Source organism: Guillardia theta, assembly GCF_000315625.1.
Source record: "Guillardia theta CCMP2712 unplaced genomic scaffold GUITHscaffold_30, whole genome shotgun sequence".
In the NCBI taxonomy this organism is placed as follows: Eukaryota; class Cryptophyceae; order Pyrenomonadales; family Geminigeraceae; genus Guillardia; species Guillardia theta.
Genome location: NW_005434644.1, coordinates 457,941 through 479,718, shown reverse-complemented (window position 1 = coordinate 479,718; position 21,778 = coordinate 457,941). Strand labels below are relative to the sequence as shown.

General features: G+C 55.0%; 9 protein-coding genes across 9 annotated transcripts in view; 4 read left to right on the top strand and 5 right to left on the bottom strand.

Moving 5' to 3' along the window:
- The first annotated feature begins 1,772 nt into the window (after nt 1–1,772).
- GUITHDRAFT_152389 (hypothetical protein) lies at nt 1,773–2,487 on the top strand. The gene has a single exon (XM_005833427.1). The coding sequence runs from the start codon at nt 1,824–1,826 to the stop codon at nt 2,367–2,369; it is 546 nt and encodes a 181-aa protein (XP_005833484.1). The 5' UTR covers nt 1,773–1,823; the 3' UTR covers nt 2,370–2,487.
- Nucleotides 2,488–3,416: 929 nt separating this feature from the next.
- On the top strand, nt 3,417–4,206 carry GUITHDRAFT_107709 (hypothetical protein; the record flags this gene model as incomplete). The annotated part of the gene is made up of 4 exons (XM_005833426.1): nt 3,417–3,555; nt 3,682–3,764; nt 3,853–3,906; nt 4,144–4,206. 4 exons carry the CDS (start codon nt 3,417–3,419, stop codon nt 4,204–4,206), a joined length of 339 nt encoding a protein of 112 aa, XP_005833483.1.
- A 695-nt stretch (nt 4,207–4,901) lies between these two features.
- GUITHDRAFT_138238 (hypothetical protein) lies at nt 4,902–6,917 on the bottom strand (the record flags this gene model as incomplete). Its single annotated transcript, XM_005833425.1, has 5 exons — nt 4,902–5,118; nt 5,161–5,274; nt 5,470–5,579; nt 5,757–5,847; nt 5,989–6,917. 5 exons carry the CDS (start codon nt 6,915–6,917, stop codon nt 4,902–4,904), a joined length of 1,461 nt encoding a protein of 486 aa, XP_005833482.1.
- A 448-nt stretch (nt 6,918–7,365) lies between these two features.
- Nucleotides 7,366–8,431, bottom strand: GUITHDRAFT_152388 (hypothetical protein). Its single transcript, XM_005833424.1, has 4 exons — nt 8,145–8,431; nt 7,841–7,973; nt 7,647–7,733; nt 7,366–7,502 (listed from the first exon to the last, which is right to left on the bottom strand). Exons 1-4 carry the CDS (start codon nt 8,403–8,405, stop codon nt 7,474–7,476), a joined length of 510 nt encoding a protein of 169 aa, XP_005833481.1. The 5' UTR covers nt 8,406–8,431; the 3' UTR covers nt 7,366–7,473.
- Nucleotides 8,432–8,900: 469 nt separating this feature from the next.
- GUITHDRAFT_86719 (hypothetical protein) lies at nt 8,901–10,692 on the bottom strand. The gene is made up of 12 exons (XM_005833423.1): nt 10,679–10,692; nt 10,598–10,635; nt 10,473–10,550; nt 10,265–10,323; nt 10,063–10,110; nt 9,894–9,951; nt 9,782–9,846; nt 9,543–9,676; nt 9,379–9,490; nt 9,183–9,275; nt 9,053–9,139; nt 8,901–9,004 (listed from the first exon to the last, which is right to left on the bottom strand). The coding sequence occupies exons 2-12, from the start codon at nt 10,632–10,634 to the stop codon at nt 8,942–8,944; spliced, it is 834 nt and encodes a 277-aa protein (XP_005833480.1). The 5' UTR covers nt 10,635; nt 10,679–10,692; the 3' UTR covers nt 8,901–8,941.
- A 4,696-nt stretch (nt 10,693–15,388) lies between these two features.
- GUITHDRAFT_152381 (hypothetical protein) lies at nt 15,389–15,586 on the bottom strand (the record flags this gene model as incomplete). Its single annotated transcript, XM_005833422.1, has 1 exon — nt 15,389–15,586. The coding sequence occupies one exon, from the start codon at nt 15,581–15,583 to the stop codon at nt 15,413–15,415; it is 171 nt and encodes a 56-aa protein (XP_005833479.1). The 3' UTR covers nt 15,389–15,412.
- Nucleotides 15,587–16,384: 798 nt separating this feature from the next.
- Nucleotides 16,385–16,596, top strand: GUITHDRAFT_152379 (hypothetical protein). Its single transcript, XM_005833421.1, has one exon. The coding sequence runs from the start codon at nt 16,390–16,392 to the stop codon at nt 16,558–16,560; it is 171 nt and encodes a 56-aa protein (XP_005833478.1). The 5' UTR covers nt 16,385–16,389; the 3' UTR covers nt 16,561–16,596.
- A 235-nt stretch (nt 16,597–16,831) lies between these two features.
- GUITHDRAFT_70520 (hypothetical protein) lies at nt 16,832–17,686 on the bottom strand (the record flags this gene model as incomplete). Its single annotated transcript, XM_005833420.1, has 2 exons — nt 16,832–17,447; nt 17,601–17,686. The coding sequence occupies 2 exons, from the start codon at nt 17,684–17,686 to the stop codon at nt 16,832–16,834; spliced, it is 702 nt and encodes a 233-aa protein (XP_005833477.1).
- Nucleotides 17,687–18,006: 320 nt separating this feature from the next.
- GUITHDRAFT_159622 (hypothetical protein) overlaps nt 18,007–21,778 on the top strand; it is a gene marked incomplete at its 5' end in the record, with an annotated part of 5,843 nt that continues 2,071 nt past the window's right edge. Inside the window, 17 exons of the mRNA XM_005833419.1 lie at nt 18,007–18,145; nt 18,318–18,381; nt 18,473–18,524; nt 18,650–18,689; nt 18,738–18,802; nt 18,957–19,042; nt 19,182–19,244; nt 19,310–19,374; nt 19,868–19,897; nt 20,082–20,140; nt 20,222–20,281; nt 20,444–20,502; nt 20,661–20,721; nt 20,926–20,975; nt 21,278–21,325; nt 21,495–21,563; nt 21,719–21,770. Of these exons, the coding sequence (XP_005833476.1) occupies nt 18,007–18,145; nt 18,318–18,381; nt 18,473–18,524; nt 18,650–18,689; nt 18,738–18,802; nt 18,957–19,042; nt 19,182–19,244; nt 19,310–19,374; nt 19,868–19,897; nt 20,082–20,140; nt 20,222–20,281; nt 20,444–20,502; nt 20,661–20,721; nt 20,926–20,975; nt 21,278–21,325; nt 21,495–21,563; nt 21,719–21,770 (1,062 nt within the window). The remainder of the gene's footprint in view (nt 18,146–18,317; nt 18,382–18,472; nt 18,525–18,649; nt 18,690–18,737; nt 18,803–18,956; nt 19,043–19,181; nt 19,245–19,309; nt 19,375–19,867; nt 19,898–20,081; nt 20,141–20,221; nt 20,282–20,443; nt 20,503–20,660; nt 20,722–20,925; nt 20,976–21,277; nt 21,326–21,494; nt 21,564–21,718; nt 21,771–21,778) is intronic.

Below are 21,778 nucleotides of genomic sequence, written 5' to 3'. Positions count from 1 at the left end.
TAGTGGAGGGGCGACTGGAGCAAGTGGAGGGGAGTAAGGGAGATATCGCAGGCAGGAGGCAGGAGGGACCGTTGAGGAGAACAAGAGGGACTGTGAGGTGCACAAAGAACAGAAGGGAGGGAGCGTCCAGGGCTGTCTCGCTGGTTTGCTCAACAAAGTTTGCGCTCGGAGATGCAAACTTGAAGGAGATAAGGAGGATGTTCCGAGAATGCTTCAGCTACTGAGCACATGAACGGATACGTCAAAACAGATTCCTGGGAATTCTCGAAGGGTACCTCGGTCTCCAGATGAACAGGAAAATGGCACAGATCCAGTCTGTCACTTCTTGCGTCGGTATCTTGAGGTTCATCACTGACTTGACGTTCACGCGCAAATTCATGCACAATTGCGTTGAGAAGGACCGTGGCAGGCGCAGGAACACAATCACGCCAGATGAGTACCTCAAGACGGCGATGCGGCACGTCCCCTTCGGGAGTGTCTTCTGCTGCTCCAACCCAATCGCCTCTGCCCTTACGCTGAGGAGCATGCAGCTATTCCTCATGCTGATCGGCTTCTATGCCATATTCGAGGACTTCATCGTCTGCTGGTCCACTCGGCAACCTCCCATGTCTGCGAGGTTTAAACTAGTCGAACTCAGCAAGCGCAACCCCTTGGCAAGACCCGCTGCGGTCAGTATATCGCAACTGGGCGTCTTGCATGGTCTGGCAGGCATCGAGCAGCAGGGAGCTGATGTGAAGAGCCAAACGATTGAAAGGAGCGAGTACACAATCTCTCTCAGCCACGAAGTTAGATGGGATGCGTGGTTTTTCCGCACTGCATGGAACGAAAGTGCAGATCACGATCCAGTCCGATTCCAGGTCCCCCCCTCCCTTCTTCACTCTTTTCTGCGTCTCTTCTGACTGACTCTGCTGGCAGTTCTGGTTCTGGCATGACGGCCAATGGCACCAGGCAGGGTCGTCCTCCTATCTGAGCTGCTCAGGTGAAGCACGAGCCTGGAGCGCTGTAGAGCGCTGTAGTCGGTCATCTCACCCATCCTTGCAGGATTTGTCATCTTTTTGGACGGAATCTACAAGACCACAACAGGACGAGGGGAGGTCGAGGTCTTCCAAGTCTTCCAGCCGGACGCCGGCTACTACTTCGACCAGTTCGCCAAGGTCTTCTGCGGGTTCATCCTCTTTGGGGCCGGGCTCTGCGGTGTCATCGACAAGAAGTTTGTCGGCCAGAAGCTTATTCGGATCATGCACCCGGTCTCTTTCCTCATCCACATCTTGGAGGCAACCTTGGCCGTCTCACACGAAGGCAGCTATTCGCGTGCCCGGGCTCTTGCGCTGGCCTTCATCGACGTCGTGCACTTCTACTTCATCTGGACGGACGAGCTGAGCAACAGCATTGCATGGGGAGGCATCCATGTGCTGCTGACAGGCCTTGCCATGTACCCGTTCGTCACCTTCGGGCCGTATAGCTTCTCCTCCGTCTGCTTCTACCTTGGGTTGCCGATGCTCTTCTTCGCTATCGTGGTGAAAACGTTCCGGCTGCTGACAACCAGGTCGGCTCACCGTGTCATCGAGCTCGACAAGAACAAGTACGATCTGATCTGGTCCAAAACTATCAAGGAGTCAGGGAAGGACTCCTTCATTGAGCTGAAGCAAATAGCGGCTCCTTTCGCAAGCAAGCATGTTCCGGCGGTAGAAGCAGATGCTGAGCTGCCCATGTTCTGGCAACTGGGGAATCTCTTGATGAAGAGATCGCGAAGCCCGGAGTGGAGGCAACTGGACAAGCGAGGACGGCCTGTCACAAGCCTCACATACCTGTATGAGCAGGCGATGAAGCTCGACACCCATCTGAGGAGAAAGACGCTGGGCTGGGTGTCGTCGAGCAAGGGGCTGCTACGGCACAAGGCCGCGGCCAGCTCGTGGTTTCCCGAGGATGACGACGACATCGGCCCGTACGTGGAAGGGAGTGGTGTGAACGACTACGTGTGGGCGCACGTGAAGTCGATCCAGCGATGTGTGGAGAAGGTGATGAGGTGCTACGGGGGAGACGTTTCCTGCCTGCTGGACGTCTGCAGGCAGTGCATCATCTTCGACTCGGTCTCCGACCTCACGAAGTGTTTGCGGGCGATCCTGCAGGACCCGGACGTGGTGGTGGAGAGGATCAAGAACAACCTGGACCCCACGGCAGACTCGGTGAGGAGCGGAGGATACAGGCATGTCGCCCTGAATCTGAGGATAGCCTCGGAGGAGACCAGGAGAGAGGACACGGACTGGCACATCTGCGAGCTGCAGATGGTGCTGAGAAGCTTCTACCTGTTGAGGAGCGAGAGAGGGCACGCGCGGTATATCTCGTTCAGGAACATCATGGGGGAGTGAGGAAGTGCTGGAGGAAGAGGAGGAGGAGGAGGATGAGGGGTGTACTTGTATTTGTAGTTGTTGGTTTGTGGAAGGTAATGTGAGGGAAGTAACCTGAAATACATCTAGATCGTACGTGTATAACTCCATCACCTCTCCTTGAAGCACCTTGATTGAAGCAACTCCAAGCTTAATCCTCTCATACTCCTCCTCTCCTCTCCCTCCTCCTCATCGTGATGTCACCATCGTCTTTATCATCAGATCAGCAGCAGCTTTTTCTTCACTATCTTCTGAACTTTCAGCACTAGCATCGTCACTGCCATTCATTCTCACTATGCATCTTCTACCCATATTCCCGCAAATTCCTCCCCATCCTCATGTTGAAGACAACATGTCATCCGCAGCATCACCACAGACATAGAGAAATCCTCTGCAGTCTTCCTCCTCCCTGCTCCTCCCTGCTCCTGCCTGCCCCTCCCTGCTCCTCCCTGCTCCTGCCTGCTCCTGCCTGCTCCTGCCTGCTCCTCCCTGCTCCTGCCTGCTCCTCCCTGCTCCTCCCTGCTCCTCCCTGCTCCTCCCTGCTCCTCATACATATCATCGTCTCGAATACCCCGATCATAGTGTTCACAACCTCCGCATCCTCCTCATCCGCTCCTCCTCTCCTTCCCTTCCACCATTGTAAACGCCTATCTCCTCGCTCCCCTTCCCCCGCCCCCCCCGCCCCCCCCGCACTCCATCCCTCACTCCTCCCCCCTCCCCATTCCCATGTTGTCCCCGTCCTTTTTCATCTCAACCCGACCTTGAAGGCGGGAGGGGCAAGGAGGGGCAAGGGCAGGGAGCAGGGAGCAGGGAGCAGGGAGCAGGGAGCAGGGAGCAGGGAGCAGGGAGCAGGGAGCAGGGAGCAGGGAGCAGGGGGGGTTGGAAATGGTGCAAGTGAAGCAGTCAGCAATACAAACAGCGGGAGAGGAGGAGCGGGAGGAGGACGAGGAGGAACGCGTCTTGTCGACAGCGAATGTCTCGGATCGAGAGCGCTCAGACCCAGCAGGGGAGGGTCTGTTGATCCAGGAGATGAGAAGAATCCTCCACTGCCACGAGGCGCCGAGCGAGGAGGAGGCAGGAGCAGCAGGAGACCTGCTGTGTGGGGTCGGGGGGTTGGACGAGAAGGAGCGAAGGGAGGTGGTGTGGAAGGACCTCAAGGAGGCACTAGGTGATGCATGCTGCTGCTAGGAGGAGGAGGAGGAGGAGGAGGAGGAGGAGGAGGAGGAGGAGGAGGAGGAGGAGGAGGAGGAGGAGGAGGAGGAGGAGGAGGAGTACTGAAGCTGTGGCGTGACAGGTCGAAGGAGCCACGTGTACCAGCTGGACCTGAGTAGACAGGGGCTGAAGAAGCTCCCGGCGGAGATTGGGAGGCTGAATAAGGTGCGTGGCTTCAACCTGCTCCTGCCCCTGATCTTGCCCCTGCCCCTCTCCCTGCCCCTGCCCCTGCCCCTCGTAACCTCTCCCTCAGGTTGAAGTCTGCGACCTCAGCCAGAACGATCTTGACCATGACGGGCTGCCTGAGGTAGATCCAGCTGGAGCTGGAGGTGACGTGCGAGGGACGGGGAGGGTGACGGAGCAGCGCAGGAGTTCTTCGACCTCTACAGGCTGCGTATCCTGGACCTGAGTTTCAACCGCTTCAAGAGGCTGCCTGCCTGCCTCTGCTCTTTCCTCGACCTCGCCGTCCTGGACATCCGCGGCAATGAGCTCCAGGCGCCTCCTCTCCGCCCTCTTGCCTCTCCCCTCCCTGACGCTGCCGCAGGACCCGAGGGCTCAGGCGAGCAGCTTCAAGCAGATCTTCCCGGATTGTCAAGTGCTTTACTGAGAACCATCGCCAGCTGGCCGGCCCGCGGGCGTCAGTGGACGAGAAGCTTCCTCCAGCTGCCCTCCAGCTGAGTGAGTGCGACCTCCAGGATTGAAATCTCCTGGCTCATCAGCTCTCGAGCTTCGTCTATCAACCTGCTTCATGTCATTATAAACCATCATCTTCACCACCACCACCACCTGCTCCTCCTCCTCCTCCTGCTCCTCCTCCTACTCCCCCCCCTTTCCTCTCGCTCCTTTCGTTCCACCTTGCTGAATCCTACTGCTTCCTCCTCCCCCCGTTTTCTACACCTCCTCACCTCCCCTCCAACCTCTCCGACCTCGCAGCCTTTTCCCCTCCTTGCGGCTGCCAGTCATATGCTTCCAAATCGCTCGAGCGCTTTTCCAAGACTCTGGAGAAGGAGAAAGAGGGTAAGAAGGAGGGAGGGGACAGGAAGGGAGCAGGGAGCCAGAGCAGAGAAGAGGGGGAAGAAGAGGAGGCAGGGGAGAGGGAGAAGGATCAGTAGCAGCAGGTCACCGTCGGAGATGATGATACAGCGTTTTGATAGTGCTCATCCTGTCGAAGTCGAAGGCAGTCAGGTCAAGCTCTGCCTCCTCCTGCGGCTGCCCCTTGTTGTTGAGGCGCCTGAAGACGATGCGCTCTTGCCTGCTGCTGCGTCACAGACTTGCCCTCGCCCTCCTCCAGCAAGAGATCGATTACTCTGGGTCGAAGCAGAGGCCCAGTGGGCTTGCAGCCATAAGGGCTATGAAATTTCCTGCTCCTGCTCCTGCTCCTGCTCCTCCTGCTCCTGCTCCTGCTCCTGCTCCTCCAGCTTCTCCTCCTTCCTCCTGCAGCCGCAGGCAGTGGTACTTGTTGGGCCACAAGCTGAAGCCGTACTGCACGAGGAGCAGCGCGTTGCCTGCGTTGGAGTAGCTGGAAGATGTCAGCACACAGGAGGAAGAAGCCAGCGGTGACCTGGTCACGATCTCCTGCCCTCTGCGGATCGCTCCTCCCCTGGTGACGAGGAAGACAGCACCCTGCTGGTTCCTGAACTCAACAGACATCCAGCCCGACCCCGTGGGTGACATTCTGTGTGGATGGTGAGGACGAGCAAGATGCGATCAACCGGAGGTTGAAGCAAGAGGAGGAGAAAGGGAGGGAGGGAGGGAGAATGTAGGGTACAAAAGAGGGAGGAGGAGGAGGGCAGAGAAGAAGAGGGAGGGGGAATGTAGGAGAGGAGAGGAGGGAGGAGGAGGAGCTCGGGAGCAGAGGGGTGAACGAGACTTGTGGTTGGCGATGTCTGCGATCGGGAGCATGCGATGGAAGCTGGTCCGGTAGTTGTAGTCCGGATGTTCCCATGCCCTTGAGATGAGCAGACTGTAAGCCCAGAGAACCTGCACTCAGAATTGAGAAGGAGATAGAAGCACCAGCAGCACCAGCAGCACCAGCAGCACCAGCAGCACCAGCAGCACCAGCAGCACCAGCAGCACCAGCAGCACCAGCAGCACCAGCATGGAGCAGGAGTAAGACTACCACGAGGATGGGAGGGCAGGGGACGAGAATGCGCTTACCTGATCTCTACTGAAAATTTCTTGGTGCTTGCCGAACTGACGTTGAAACTCCTCGTTCTTGTTCACTACAGTGAAGTAGCGCTGGTACGTGCTGACAGTAGAAGGTGTCAGAGGAGAGGAAGGAGGAGAAAGAAGTTGGGGAGGAGGAAGACGGTGAGAAGGAGGAGGAGGAGGAGGAGAGGGAAGGAAGATTGGGAGGAGGAGGAGGAGGAGGAGGAGAACTGAGAACAACCGCTCGAACAAGCTGAGGTGGGCAGCGGCGAGCGATCTCGCTTCTTCATGGGGGGAGAAGGCAGACAGGGCATGCGCATCCCAGTGAAAGACGTTGCTGACGCCGGAGGGGGTAGGAAGCATATCGAGGTAGGGGCGGAAGAAGGAGGAGGAGGATCTCCTCTCCAGCAGGAGGAAGATGCAGCTGATGAGATCCGGGGGCGTCCGCTCGTCCTCGTAGAGCTGCCCCAGCAGCTCGCCATGGCGGCTCCTCCACAGCGACTCGCGCCCGATGCTGATGCTGAAGGGCACGACACCAATGACCTCGTCCTCCTCCAGGTCCTCCGACGCGAACATGGCGGTGCCCCCGAACTCATCCTCCTGCAGAGAGATCTTCTCGAACCCGATCCCGTGCTCCCGCGCCCACTCTAGCAGCTTCTCGCGCCTCTCCTGCTCGCTACTGGGACCACACGTGCTGTCCGCGTCCCTTCCCTCCTCCCCTTCTGCCTCCCCCTCCCCCTCCTCCTCCTCCTCCTGGGATCTCTTCTTGATGATGTAGAAAGCGGACCTCGAGACGTGAACATCCTCCTCCACTGTGAGCGTGAAGGTGAGTTTCAGCTCTCCCTCCCCCACATGACGCAGGCTGAGGGACATGCTCGCCTGCTCCGCGCTCATGCCCAGCCCGCGGGAGTGCATGTCGTTGATCGTCAGCGTCCAGCGCCATCCCTGCCCGTCCTCGCGCCCCTTGTAAACCTCTTGTGCCTTCACTAGCACCTCGACTGACTCGCTCCGGATGATGGACCCCACTGGAGGGTCGAAGGAGAGCGCATCGAGGTCAGGTGGGTCGGAGAGGAGAGCGATGGGGAGGAGGAGGAGGGAGAGGAGGGAGAGGAGGAGAGAGGAGGAAGAGGACAGCAGAGGAGCATGAAACTTCCACCTTCCCTGCAGCATCTCATCGCCGCAACATGCCGCGATGCGGAGAGGATCGTGGCAGGGGCAGGGGCATGGGAGGAAGCAAAAAGTCTTAGAGCAGGGCAGGAAGAAGGTGAGGTAAGGGAGAGCGAGCAAGAGTGCAGAGGCTGGGGAGGGAAAGGAGGCAGCCAGTAGGGCAGCTAAAGGGGCGAGGAGCGCAGGGGGAGGAGCGCGGGAGGAGGGAAGGGGGGGGGGGGTGGAAGGTAACGGAGGGAGGGGGAGAGTGATGAGGGGACGGATTAGGACGGATTAGGACGGATTTATGATTCGCGATAGGGCATTTGAGGAGCACGGGGATAGTAGACAAACTTTCTCCTCTCGTTTCATGTAAGGGGCAGGAGGACGAGGACGAGGAAGACGAGGAGGACGAGGACGAGGACGAGGAGGACGAGAACGAGGACGAGAACGAGGACGAGGACGAGGAACAGGTTGTTGCTCAACTTCATTATTTTCAAACTCACTGATCTCTCAAACTCTCTTCCAACTCCCGATGACTCTTCTTGTCTCTGAACATCTCTGTCTACTGCTCGCTGCTTCACATCTTCTGGTTCTCGGGAAGATTGTCTAGCACGAGAGTCAGTCCAAGGTGAGCCGAAGAAGGTTTGGAGGCGACGAGAGAAGGAGCAGCAGGAGGGAGCGGCAGGAGGGAGCGGCAGGAGGGAGCAGCAGCAGCAGCAGCAGCAGCAGCAGAGAGGGACTAGATATTACCGTCGAGTTGCATAGGATCCTCAATGCTGACCTCAACGATCTCAGGGACTCTCGTCTTGACGTAGTTCTCCACCCGGGCAAGAACGTCTACAAAGATCAAATTACTCAGCAAAGTCCCTCCCTCACCTCCCTCCCTTCTCCCGTCCTCCCCTCCCAGCTGCCTCCCCCCCCCTCGTTTGATGTCTCCTGCTTGCCTGATCGTTTGTGCCAGAATCTTCCGACAAGCCTCACGCTTGCAAAGGGGCCGTCTAGGTTGACTAGCTGTACGTCCCCGGTGATCCCGATCTCCCTGTTCTCCTGCGAGTTGCCAAACATGGTTCCCAGGATCTGCGGGAACGAGTCAAGGAGAACAAGGCAAAAAGGATCGCCGTCCTCTCTCCTCTCTCCTCTCTCCCGCCTCCCCGCAACCTCAAGAGCCTCGTGCAGGAGGGGAGGGTCATTTCACTACAAACCACACACCCTCTCCACCACCTCGCCCCTAAGAATGGCAGGACGCACCTCCTTCGATTCTTCCAGCGCCTGCTGCACGTTGTCTTCCGTCAGGTCGAGAGGCTCCTTGTCCATGGGCGGCCCACCAACGGACAGCCGCAAAGCGACTCCCTTCCTCGTCTGGAGAGGGAGCGACGTTAATCCTCCTGTCCTCAGCTCGGGTGACGCAGCAGCGTACGATCTAGAAGCAGAAGAAGAGGCAGTTGCAAGTCTCATCCCCGTTGCAGCTGGAGGAAGAGTCCAGCAGGTAACGCCCGTCACCATCGCCATGGCGCTCGTCGCCACCAGCATCTTTCTCGCCATTCCTTGCTTATAAGTCTTCCGTTACATGTCGGTTATATTTGGTTTGCGCCTGATACCCTCATCTCCACTAAGGCCCGGGCAATAAGGCCGCCCCGCGCGGCCGGCCAGTGCGCGGCCCACGCCGACCGGGGGGCGCCGGGGCCGCAAGTTGCTGAAAGGACGGTGGCCGGGACTTAATGGTCTACCAACTGAGCCCTTTAGAGCCTCCGCGTGAAACGGCCCTCTTGAAGGCTAAAAGTTGAAATTCCCGTTCTTGATGATGCCGCTACGCCGCTGAGTCATGATGCCAGAGTACTAATATGCTCCAGAAAAGTATACAACGGTCACGGGTCGCTGCCGCCCCGAGTGCCCCACTGGGAGTTCCAACTTGCAGCACGGCGGCAGCCCCCCTGGTCACCGGGGTGCCAGCCTGAGGCTTGATAGACGGGTTCGCGGCGTACGACTGAGATAGAAAGCAGCGACTGTTCGACTTGTGACATGTAAACATTCTCAACCTTTCAGTACTAGTACAACTCAAAGCCCTCGCGCCCCTCGCGTACGGCGATTCTTAGCTTCTCTCGCAAAATCTGAAGAACCAGGTGAGTGAAGGAGCAGCGTCGCTCAGATATCCTCACCTCTTCGGATCCAGCAGGAGGAAGCACGAGCTGGTTGAAGCAGACATGAGCCTCCGGGAGGTCCGTTGGCTTCATGTGGCTGCCGAGCTGGGAAGAAGGTAAGAGGAGGAGACTGATGAGACGTGCGAACCTGGACGGTGAAGGGATGCTCAAGGGCCTGGAAGCCCGTGAGGGGAGGCCTCTCGTTTCCTGTGACGAACTGAAGGACAAGGCTGCGCTCCTCCTGCAGCAGCATGAGGGCGAGGAGGGCACAGCAGGGAGGGAGAGGAGGGGATAAGGTGGCAGGGAGTGAGAGGGTGGGGTCAGGTAGCAGGGAGGGAAAGAACCTGGGAGAAGCGAGCGAGGATACTCCAGAACCAGAGGACCTGCTTGTGAGGAGCCCCGTTCTCGTCGAGGCTGCAGTGGCTTGCGACCCTCAGCTCTTCCACGTCCTCGTCGCTTTGCAAGAGCGTCATCCTCCCTCCTCCCTCCTCTACTCCCTCGTTCCCACCTGATCGTCGGCTGTCCGCACAAGACGGCCTCCAACTCCTGCGGGCTGAAGTCCTGGAGCTTCTTCTCGGGTATGAGCGAGTGAAAGCCGACGAGGAAGGAGTCTATCGCTCTTCGCGAGAAGATGTACAGAACCTGCAGTACAGCTGGGGTGTTAGATGGGGAGGAGGAGAGGGAAAGTGGGGAGGCAGAGGACGCGGCGGAGGAGCAGGGGCAAGAGGAATGTGAATCAGTCCGCACGTGCTGCACGTAGAGGTCGAGGAAGGACAAGACGTTGTCTCCCGTCACGGGGATGCTCGCACCGTCTGCGGACAAGTGAGGGAGAAGAGACTCGCAAGAGGTGGCAGAGGACCTGGGCAGAGATCGTAGGTCTTCCTCATGCCTAAGAACTCGGTGTCGATGCAGAAGGACTGGGAGGCAAGATCACCGGGGGGAGGGAAGAGGTAGAAACTTAGCGGGACGTGGTGATGGGGAGGGCAAGAGTACTGTGGGGGAGAGCGAGAGGGGGAGGAGAGGGGTACCTGACAGAAGGTTTCTTCCACCAGTGAAGGCTCGCAATTCAGCATCGTCTGGTCATTTTTTTTTCACTTCCAGCACTTTCCTCTCGATCACAGGCTCTCATCGTAGATCATAACATGCACAGCAGTACAGTCATCATCATCATCAGCAGCATCAGCATCAGCATCATCAGCATCATTCTCACAGCACGAAATCCTCTCTTACCTGCAGGTTGGAATACAAGTTGAAGTCGACATCTTTCAGATCCTCAAAGGTTGCTCGAGCTGCCATGTCTTCATTACAGCATGAAGGCAAACAAGGAGGAACCAGGGCAAGAAAGAACGGAGGAGGAGGAGGAGGAGGAGGAGGAGGAGGAGGAGGAGGAGGAGGAGGAGGGAGCAGGAGCGGGCACAAGAAACAGTTCGCAACTGACATTCGGAGTCCTTCATCATGCGGAACATTAGGGGGATAAAGACAGCGTCGATACGGATGCCCCGCCACAACGAGTAGCCTGAGTTGGAGTCAACCTGGACCCACTGCGAGACACTTGGAGCTTACCAATGAACCTTCCGACAAACTCGTACATCCCCTCCATGCTGCCCTCTATGTCAGCCCCCTCCTGATCTTCCTGTCCTTCACCTCTCTCCATGCGCCAACTCAGACTCTTCATCCGCCAGCAGCATCACGCGGTTTCCCTGCGCAAGTTGAGCGGCAGGCCGAGAAGCATCGCGTCTGACCTTGGTGGTCCTGCGGAAGAGACCGCGACCAGGACGGAGCAGCTGTTGGCAGAGAAGCTTCGCCCATTCCCTGAGGGACGAGAGATGAGGAAAGTCAGATTGGGAAAGAAAGAGATGGGGAAATGAAGAGATACAAGATGATAGGAGCGAGGAGCCGGGAGAAAGGAGGAAGGAGGAGAGACAACAAAAAAGTTTCCAAGGGGATTGCACATCTCAAAGAACGAGGTGAACAACACGTAGTAAACCTTGTAAGCGCGCCGCAGTCTATCCCCACCTCCCCCTCGAAGTGAACAATCACTCCCTGATCACAAGCATCACGAGAGCCGAGCGAGCATACGCTTCATGCCTGTCTCCAGCGAGCAACATTCCAGTTGCCCATGGCCTCCAACGTGTCGTCGACGATGTGAGCTCCTCTCCGGACCTGGCGAAGGCGGATGTGAACCCAGGAGGGAAGCTTGACGGCACCTCTACCTTGACGACCATGTCTTCGAAATCTGTCTCGCACTGATCCACTGCGTACTGAGCGCTGTTCGAAAGGGACTGGAGGAGCGGGAGGGGCAGTCAAGAGCATGCAGGAGGAAAGGAGAGAACCGGCTTACCTTCCTCAGGTGGTAGACCTTGTCCTTGAGGGTGGAGGTGACTTGCAGCCTCTCCCTGAAGCTGTGCTGATGCTGCAGGCGCTGATTCGTCGGGCTCGTTCGCAGCACGAGATCGACTTTGGGCTCCAAAATCCTGAAAAATGCTTGAGGAGCCGTACACGAGTGGCTGGGAGAGGTGAGGAGGAAGAGGCAGGATGAAGAGGTCGGACAAGCGCAGCAGGCGGAGGGAAAGAAGCGCCATGGATACCTTCCGCGCGAGATTGGGGCTGTGAGCCATAGGGAGTTGGACAAGGGCGGAGATTGAGGAGATCGACTGGAGAGAAGAAACTTAGGCAAGAGACAAGTACAACGGCAGGGTATCACTCTGGATTTGAGTTCCGTTGTGGGTTGTACCCTGAGACATGGTAAGAGCAGCTTGCACAGCAGGAGAGGGAATGACAGGACCTTGAGGGGCGTCTTCTTGTATCAGTTCGTCAAAGTTCGGAACGACGCAGGGGGAGGAGGGAGAGTCAACGACCTCCTGCCGGATAGATCCGTGTGCATGTCTCCTGCAGCACAGGGTGACCCTGCCCGTAGAGCACAAGGCCGAGGGCAAGAATGCACCTCTCGATCTTCTCGGGAGGCGAGAGCAACCCCACCGACAAGAAGTCGACCAGCCCTTGTGCGATGTTGCCAACGTTCTGGAAGGCTGATTGTCACAAACAAAGAAGACACGGCAGGACAGCAAATGGACAGAGAGGACAAGGACAAGGACAAGGACAAGGACAAGGACAAGGACAAGGACAAGGACAAGGACAAGGACAAGGACAAGGACAAGGACCAAGACTAACAGCAATGCACCCTGGCTGCCATCTTGACACATTCGAACGCTCGCCAACTGAGATCTCACCTTGAAAGACTCGTCGAGGTTTTGCATTAGCACGTCTCGAGTTCGCACTCTCGGAGGCTTTATCTTCCGGTCAGCAACTTCTCCGAGCCAAGCACGTGAGTCCCACCTGATGCATCGGTTGGTGCAGGTTCGCTATGTGCTGTCGACTTGGCTGTTTGACAGACATCAGCTTTTGAACAGCAACACCCTGAATAACAACGCCAGAACTACCTGATCATTCTCGTGTTGTGGTCGTGCGACGCTGGACGATGTACGCAAAGTGATGTCCGCGTCACCGGGTTGGTCCCTCCTGCTCCTCCCTTCGGAATGAGCAGTGGGGTGTGAGGGGGATGCGAAGGCGACGTAGGAGAATCGTTGGTAGTTCTCTCCACGGCCCTCTGCATCAGAGTTCTGAGGAGGGCTGGCGTGATGGTTGGAAGATTGTTGGAAGCATGTCGGTCCACGGAATGACGATCGGTGCGGGGTCACATGCTGCCTGCTGGATGAAGAGCCACCATACTGCTCCGAGGGATGGTCCAGGTTGATGGATTCGAACGATCTGGTGATCCGTTGCGGAGAGAAGATATCAGCAGAGTAAGAGGTTTCCATGCCTCACTGGCTGTGAGTTCCTTCAAAAGCAAACGCAAGGACGACGATGTTTTCAAACTTGGGCCAGCCTCTCGCCGTTAGGCATGGAACTTTCATGAGTGTTGATTGTAAGCATAACCTTCGCGATGTGTGTTGTGGGCTGCTTGTTGCTGAGCATCAACCAAAGATCATGCGCTTCCTATAATTCCTAGTCAGCTTGCCGTCTCGGCATGCGCCGGATTGCTGGAGAAGGACAGGGCTTGCGAAACCTCATCTGTGACACCCATGTCATTCCACATCGAGGCAAAGCTCCCTGCATGATCACCGCGATGTAGCCCCTTGTTTCCCATCACACTCTCACCCTCAGTTATCGCATCCTCTCAGGCTCATGACACCTCCACTACATCGACTCTGCTAGCTCCTATCTCGTCCACTATGTAGCATAGCCTTGACACGCATTTCACAACTCTCTGACAGCCTAACAGCCGGTTAGCCAAACATTCGCCATGGTGGAACTGATCCTCTCTATCTCTACACATTGTTTTATATCTATTTTCTCACAGAGCATTAATGCCCGGGTTCCGCCTCCTCTTTCTAGCTTTCACATTCAGCCTCGTCTAAGCATTTTTCACCTTAAGTTCTGAACAGCTTACGATGTTGCCGATTCCCTATCTTGTCTGTTTTGACACGTTCCTTTTCAAATATCATGAGGGGGCGTCATATCCTTGTGTCTCTCTTCCCTGCTCGCTTGCATTCTTCTTCCATTCCTCTCTTCTCCCTTCGTTTCCTTCCTCCCATCTCAAACAGCTTTCCGGCCAAACAGACCACCACTACCACCTCTCATTCCACCCCTACCCCCACATTATCCCAAATCCCTATGAGATTAGACCCTACTATACGTATCACACCTACCCCCCTTTTGTCCCGATTCAGGGGGTTGAATGTTATCATGGCACCGGCCTCTAGAGGTCTACCCATTCCCACCCACCCCACCTTCCTACACCGCTATCTGCCCAAGCTACCACCCCTAGTGGGATTCTATTCAACTTTCGGGACGAACCCCCTACCCCAATCAACCTCCAAAACCCTCTCGAGATCGAAAGACCCTCTACAGCTGCCGCTACATCATAGACCCCACCCCCTGATTTACTCAATATTGCTGTAATACTACAGGGTCACAATGCCTGTTCGCCTCTTCACCGGTCGTATGTATTTGGACACCCTACCCTATCATATTATTTGCCTGCAGGGCCCCTACCCCTTTTAGTGATATCACCCCCACCCATTCATGGAGTGCTCTCGTAGCTACCACCCCGGGGTTCCGATCATCCACCATCCCGACCATGACCCTACCCCACCCCACCTTCAAGCCCTCATTCAGTCCGCATTTTTCTGAATCGTTGTATGTTTGAAAATTCAATTGGAAGAGCTCGCTCCAACAAGGGGTGAACCTGCTGGTGAACCTGGCCGAAGATGAGAAGTCTGACGATGCTGGGATGCGAGGAAGGAGAGGAAGGAGAGGAAGGAGAGGAAGGAGCTGCTGAGATTTGGCAAGGATGCGAATAGGAAGCGAGATCAAGTGATGAGCATGCAGAGAGAAGAGAAGAAGCCATGGCATGGAAATGACAATCACATGGAGAGGGAGGCAGGGAGGATCAGATGAGGAACGATCATGTCAAAGGAGGGGAAGCATACAGACTTCTTTCACTTTCTACACAAACTGCATTATGTCAATAACACAGTCATGCTGTGATGGGCAGACAAGATCAGAGACGAATGGGTGGCTTTTATTCCACAAAATCAGACACAGTCAAACTATCATCGGTGTATCATCCATTCAGATCGCAGATGGAAAATGAGAAGGACAAATACTCCAGAGAACAAGCAAAAACACAGTTAGGGTGCGAGGCAAAGTTCCCAGATACTGCTTTAGATCACTTAGTATTTCAATTAGAGACCTGTATCGATGTATAGCATTACCGCTCTGACGACATGTATTCTGGCTCCATGTACCGTAAAAGAGGTATGGAGGAGAAGTAGAATGAGAGAACGATGGAAGAGCAGAGGAGGAGCAGGAGGCGGGGGAAGAGGAGCAGGAAGAGGGGGAGGATGTTTTCCCGATGTAAATGATAGATGTCAAATCAAATCTGCAAAATGAAATTTGTAACTCATGTCAGGTGGAGCAAATTACAGAGCTCAACTTAATCTATGATCAATTGATAAAATTCATTTGCCTCCACATCTTGTTGCTGTCATAACTCTCCAGCGCACGCACTCATGTTGTATTTGCATAATTGTACTTGCATTTTGTACATTCAAGAACCTCTGGAATGTTGATCTCAGTTTGAAACGAGTGTTCCGAATGGGTCATGGGAGCAGGACACCATAGACTTTGGCATGACATTGAAAGAGTAAAATGCAACCTAGTGCAAACATCGAAGGCACATTGCTACAACCCTTTCAATCCACCAGATTCAAAGTTGCTTACATAGTTGATAATCAAAGCTCGAAAATTCCACAATAGAAGACAATCGCGAGAATTGAGAAAAATTGCTTTGATGAGAATTTATTATGTACAAGTTTACTCGTAGAGGGACTTGGTGTAAGTTGCGGTGGCAGCAACGTAGGCATCACGAGCAGCCTTGTAGGGGCCAGTGGCGAGCTTGAGCTCGTTGGCAGCCTTCAAGTAGGCATCGCGGGTGGCGCGGTAGGTGGTGGCGTAATCCTCGAGGTCAAAGAGAAGGGCGAACATTCTGCAAGAACAATGTCAAGTCTTAATCAGATGTGTTATCATGTATACATCTCGCAACTCTTGCGAAACGACAAAGAGGCAAGAAGAAGGAACATCAATGAAAATTTGAGAGGAGATGAACTTGTCACACAGAGGGAAGATGACAAAAGGACTAGGATCGTAAACGAAAGCGACATGTACAGCAACATCCTTGCACATCTCGCATGGTGAGCATTTGTTGGCCTACCTTGCTGGCTATGCGAACCCTCGCCCTCAGCGCCGCTTTTATGTGGGGCTGCCCTGTGTTGACTAATGATTTACTCAACCCTTTTCACCCGAAATAGCAGGGAGTGCTGGACCCGTCCTTGCATCTGCAAATGCAGCTCTTTTCCCTGGTGGGCTACCTTATTGGGAATTGTAGGTAGGGTCAGGAATGCGGGGGTACCGGTTAAAGAATTCATGCTTGTACCCCCTTTTTGACCAGATTGGCTGGGAATTGACGTCGGGTGCTAAATGTGAAATGGGGGGTGGGGAGGGTACAGTGTTGAAAGGGGTAGGGTAGGAGTTGGCTATTCAAAAGGCAGAGGAGAGGGAACAGACAACACAAGCAGGTAGACCATGAAACAAACATGTTCTTCCTCTTTTGTGATCAGATGTCCAAAACTACGATCGCAAGATCGTTGATTCCCCTGTGAAATGTGTTCTACATCTATATCTTCCTTCTGGAATGTCTTGTGATCGATGGTTCTCTCTTGATTTTGGCATTGGTCCCTTCCTCCTCAGTTTCTTGTTCACTCATGGTATAAATCTGACTGAATTCTTCAGCAATGTTCGCCCTTCTCTTTGACCTCGAGGATTACGCCACCACCTACCGCGCCACCCGCGATGCCTACTTGAAGGCTGCCAACGAGCTCAAGCTCGCCACCGGCCCCTACAAGGCTGCTCGTGATGCCTACGTTGCTGCCACCGCCACCTACACCAAGTCCCTCTACGAGTAAACTGTGTACGGCGATTAATAAAAGAGTATTCTTTGAACACTTGTGTAACTTGCCTATGGATCAAAACTTCAATGTTTAGAAAAGCCAAAGAGACATTTTGTGATCATCTACGTCACAGACAAGGAGATCGAGATCGAAAGTCCATTGAAAGAGAAGAACACTGAATTCGTACGTCAGACTAACTGGAACGTCAAAAGAGTTCTTTATTGTTCAATTGAAGTGTAATGGAGCGCATTTGGAAGCGTACGTGTCTCAGCAGTATATCTGGTAACTACACTGCATCGTGATATACCGCCTCTACATCTCCATCGCCCTCGAGGTCCTCGACGAAAGAGCTTATCGCATCCCTAGCATCTTCGGATACTTCAATCGGAGTTGTTGCGACGAAAGCAAGTTGTGACGATTCACAGCTGTATCCTAATTCCTCCAGACCCTTCACAACGGTTCCCAAACTGTCAGGAGCGCATTCAATCGAGAATTCACCGTTTTCTCCTTCAATCTCTTCAGCTCCCAGCGAAATCGCCTTGTCCATGAAGTCCTCTTCCTGCTCCTTGGAGATGTTGTGGAATTCAATCGCTCCGACTTTCTTGAACTTATACGCAACGGAGCCCGCCAAGTTCCCCCCGTGCTTGGAGAACAGATGTTTGAGGTGGCTGAATGTCCTTGCGCGGTTGTCTGTGATGCATTGGACCATGAAAGAGACGCCTGATGGGCCCACCCCCTCATACACGGCCACACCACCTGACTTAGCCTGCATAGCCTTCTCGATCGATCGTTCGATGATCTCCTTGGGGACCTTGAGGTCTTTCGCTTTCTTCAGGACGTTCTGGAGGTGCAGGTTCGTTGGTACGTTCCCTCCATGGTCCAGGGCGTTGCGAATCTGAGACCTGGGAACCAAGCTCGTCAGAGTCGTGGGGTCTGCTCTTGCCTCCAGAGGCCATTTCAGATCATGTCGGGGTTGCGAGCATTTGTGGATAATTCCAGGGAGTGATAGTTCAACACATCTCAAAGGCAACCAACCATAACACTCGTCAACTCACGAGATTCTTGTGTAAAGGATCGATTTCTTCGCGTCCTCCGCCCCCTTCTTATGCCGGATGTTGTGCCACTTTGAATGGCCAGCCATCCCCATTGCGGGCATGAAGCTGTATCCCGGGTTACGTAGCTGAGCATGGGGAGGGATCAGCATGGAAGACCCCAACATGCTCGCCTTCTTCGCTGCTCTCCCCATCATCGCTCGCAAGTTCGGAGACATGATGACGGTGGAGAGGGGGGGGGGGGGGGGTTCACAAGGAAACGCTCATGGTTTCATACACTTTTGAAACTTTATCGTCAAGATTCTAAAATAAACCATAATAATTTGAAATTAGATCAGATCAAAATACAAGGAACCGCCTTAAGCCTCTTTAAGGAACCGTCCCCTTGAAGGAGACTGAACGTGCGGCAATGGTGAGGGTATCGCTGCTGGACTATGGCGCTGGGAACATCCGGTCACTGCGGAATGCGCTGGTGAGGGCAGGATGCGATATCGAGGATGTGAAGACAGCAGACGACATCAGTCAAGCACACATCCTCATCTTCCCTGGTGAGACCCGGCCAACCTTTGTGCGAAATCTTTGTGGAGGAGGAAGGGGAAGGGTGGAGGAGTACAACGAGGAAGAAAAAATCTCTTCATCCGCTGCCGATCCTAAGGCAACCATTTCATAACCATCCTCTCATCGAAACGTGCTTTACCCCTCCGTTGACTGTTTTCTCAGGCGTCGGAAGCTTCGGGGTCTGCATCGACAACCTTCATAAGAAGGGCTTCTTCGAACCTCTCAAGTGAGATGCTGCCCTCCTCCTCCTCCTCCTCCTCCTCCTCCTCCTCCTCCCTGTAGCCTTGTTTGCCTTGTGATCTCTCTTTTCCCTGCAGGGCATACCTCAAGTCCGGCCGTGCATTCTACGGAATTTGTCTAGGAATGCAGGTCAGCCTACCAATACAATCCACTGATGTGTTCCCTCGTCTGCTCCTGCTCCTGCTCCTGCTCCTGCTCCTGCTCCTGCTCTTGTTTCTCGATGCTGTTGTCTTCTCATGGATCATTCTTTTCAGTCCCTGTTTGAAGGATCGGAGGAGACGCCTGGATTGGCAGGTCAGAACTTCCCCTTGCTCCTCTTGAGCTTCTCGTCACGCCATGCAGGGCTCGGGATCGTTCCCGGCATCGTTGGCAAGTTCAGCGACACCTCCGTCAGCGTCCCTCACATGGTGCTAGAACAGGAAGAGAGGAGAAGCGGGGGGGGAGAGAAGGAGGGGGGCGGGTGGCAAGGCAAAGCGGGAGGAGGCGAGGCAAGGGAAGAAGAAAGGGGGAGGAGGAGGAGGAGGAGAGAGAAAAGAGGTCACTGATGGAGAGGCTTGGCAGGGGTGGAACAGCCTGAGGATTCTGAAAGATGCTCCGATGATGAAAGACATCAAGCCGCTGGAAGATAGATTCTACTTCGTTCATTCGTAAGAGGAAGAGAGGAAGAATAATGGAGGATGGGAGAAAAAGGAGAGAAGAATTTGAGAAGAACAGCGAGGCTGAGAGGAGGAAGAGAGAGGAGGCGGAGGCAGGGAGGGAGGGAGGTCTTTGAATCTCGATTGGCAGCTTTCGTGCCATCCGCACTCCCGAGAACGCAGACTGGGTCTTGAGCGTGACAGACTATGGGAAGTAAGAGACATGCTCGATGCTGAGAGACTTTCCATCTCACCCTCCTTCCTGTTCTGCAGTGACAGCAACACCTTCATCTCCTCGCTGCAGAACGGAAGAGTGTCCGCATCTCAGTTCCACCCCGAAAAGAGTGAGGAGGAGGAGGAGGAGGAGATGGAGGAGGAGGAGAAGGAGGAGAAGGAGGAGGAGGAGATGGAGGAGGAGGAGGAGGAGGGGGCAACTTTTCTTTCATTCCCGTGACATTCTTCTTGCAGGTGGAGCCAACGGGCTGAAGTTGATCAAATCATTTCTGGATCAGGCTACATTGGTTCGCCCTCCTCCCATCCTTCCACTCTCTAGCGATTGTTTTCTCCTGAATCACTGTCATCATTCTCGTCAATTTCAACTTTCTCTCCTTCTTCTCATCCTGCCTTCACCTTCTGCCTCCTCCCTCCCTCCACCTCCTCAACCACCAGCACCTGACACTCCACCTTCTCCTCCTCGTCTTTCTCCCTTCTCACTGCTTCTCCTCGTCGTCTTTCTCCCTTCTCGCTGCTCCTCGTCCTCGTCCTGCTCGCTTTCGCCATCAAATCATTGCCTGCTGCAGGCTGACGTTCCTGCCTGCCCTCCAATCTCATGCGAAGGAAGAACGATGCTCGCGAAGCGAATCATTGGTGATTCCCCCCTTCTCTTCTTTCACTCCCTCTTGAACTTTCTGTTCCTCCTCCTCCTCCTCCTCCTCCTCCTCCTCCTCCTCCTCCTCTCCTCTCCTCTCCTCTTCCCCTCTCTTTTGTCCTCCCTTGCCCCCATGTCCTCTCAACACATATTTCGTCTCTCCTCAGTGACTTGGTCTATCAGCCTGTCTGGATGTGCGTGAGAATGACTCGGGGGATCTTGTCGTCACCAAGGGCGATCAGGTGAGAGAGAAGAGGAGGGAGAGGAGCAGGAGCAGGAGGAGGAGGAGGAGGAGGAGGTCAAGGCACTTACGTTTGCTACAGTACGACGTGAGGGAAAAGGAGGAGGGAGGTGAAGTTCGAAACTTGGGAAAGCCTGTCGAGGTGCATGCCGAGGATGATCGAGAGGGGGGAGGAATGGGGAAAAGAAAGGACGATAAGGAGCAGGAAGGGGAGAAGTGGAGCAGGGGGGAACGGAGTGGGGAGGAGAACGTGGCAGAGGAGGGGAAAGGAGGAGGTGAGGGAGTAACGGGAGGACGATTTCAGTTGGCAAGGAGATATTCCGACGATGGGGCTGACGAGGTCACCTTCCTCAACATCACAAGGTTGACTAGCTCGAGTCACGTTACCTCGCTGACAAGCTGATGCTCCTCCTCCTCCGCTCGCGCCACCCCCCCTTCCTCCTCCTTCTCTCCCTCCTCTCTGTCGTTCTCTGTCTGCGCTTCGTCCACCTCCTCAACTTCCTTCCTTGGCCACTCTGCAGCTTCCGCGGGGATGTCGTCGATGCCCCGATGCTTCGCGTCCTTGAGCTTACATCTGAGCATGTGAGATTCATCATCATCGTCGTCGTCATCGTCATCATCATCGTCATCATTATCTTCTTCATCATCATCATCATCGTCATCATCATCATCGTCGTCGTCATCATCATCATCATCGTCATCATCGTCGTCGTCGTCGTCGTCGTCATCATCATCATCATCATCATCATCATCATCGTAATTCTCGCCCCTTGACCTTCGATGCAGGTGTTCGTTCCTCTCTGTATAGGAGGAGGCATCAGAGACTACACAGACAGGTAGAGGATGCAGGAATGATCAGAGAATGGGAACATTGAGGGATAGGAAACAAGGGGGCTGGGGCAGGGGTGGCAGAGGAAGCAAGTGAGAACGAGAACAGAACAACAGGACAGGGAGGAAGGGATGGGAAGCAGTAGCAGAAGCAAGAGGACGAAGAGGAGGAGCAGGAGCAGGAGCAGGAGCAGGAGCAGGAGCAGGAGCAGGAGCAGGAGCAGGAGCAGGAGCAGGAGCAGGAGCAGGAATAGTACGAGGAGGAGGAGCGGTAGCAGCAGCAGGAATCATTAACTTGCGCCCATTTCAGCAAGGGAGTCTTTCACTCAGCGCTGGATGTTGCGACCTCCTACTTCAGGTACAGTATCTATGACCCTCTTCCTCCCTCCTCGCCTCCTTCCTCTCCCTCCTCTTCTCCTCTCCTCACCATCCCCCTACCTCTCGCTCCTGCCTCTCCTCCTCTTGTCGTATTCCCTTCCCGTCTTCCCTGTCATTGTCGCCTCATCATCGACCGGGTTGCCTTGCAGGTCGGGGGCCGACAAAGTCTCGATAGGCTCCGATGCTGTGTACGCTGCTGAGAAGTACCGATCAACCAAGTGAGCAGGGGAAGGGAGAGGAGAGGAGCTCGTTGGAGGAGGGGGGGGGGAAGCAGTAAGTTGGTTTCTCAGTTTGGGGAGGGGGGGCGGGGGGGCGGGGGGGAAGTGGGAGGAAGGGAGGGGAGAATGCAGAAGAATGATGGGAGTGGCGGCAGGGGTCAAGGGATGGGGAGTTCTTGCATCGAGCAGATATCGAATGTGTATGGAGTCAGGTT

Excerpts from the sequence above, each read along its gene's own strand:
- GUITHDRAFT_152388 (XM_005833424.1), bottom strand. The coding sequence starts at position 8,405 with ATGGCGATGGTGACGGGCGTTACCTGCTGGACTCTTCCTCCAGCTGCA. Across the intron at positions 7,974-8,144 it reads CGCTGGAAGAATCGAAGGAG|ATCCTGGGAACCATGTTTGG; the intron begins GTGCGTCCTGCC and ends TCGTTCCCGCAG. Across the intron at positions 7,734-7,840 it reads ATTCTGGCACAAACGATCAG|ACGTTCTTGCCCGGGTGGAG; the intron begins GCAAGCAGGAGA and ends TGATCTTTGTAG.
- GUITHDRAFT_86719 (XM_005833423.1), bottom strand. The coding sequence starts at position 10,634 with ATGGAGGGGATGTACGAGTTTGTCGGAAGGTTCATTG. Across the intron at positions 10,111-10,264 it reads ACTTGTATTCCAACCTGCAG|ACGATGCTGAATTGCGAGCC; the intron begins GTAAGAGAGGAT and ends AAAAATGACCAG. Across the intron at positions 9,677-9,781 it reads TCGACCTCTACGTGCAGCAC|GTTCTGTACATCTTCTCGCG; the intron begins GTGCGGACTGAT and ends GCTGTACTGCAG.
- GUITHDRAFT_152389 (XM_005833427.1), top strand. The coding sequence starts at position 1,824 with ATGAAGCTCGACACCCATCTGAGGAGAAAGACGCTGGGCTGGGTGTCG.
- GUITHDRAFT_152379 (XM_005833421.1), top strand. The coding sequence starts at position 16,390 with ATGTTCGCCCTTCTCTTTGACCTCGAGGATTACGCCACCACCTACCGC.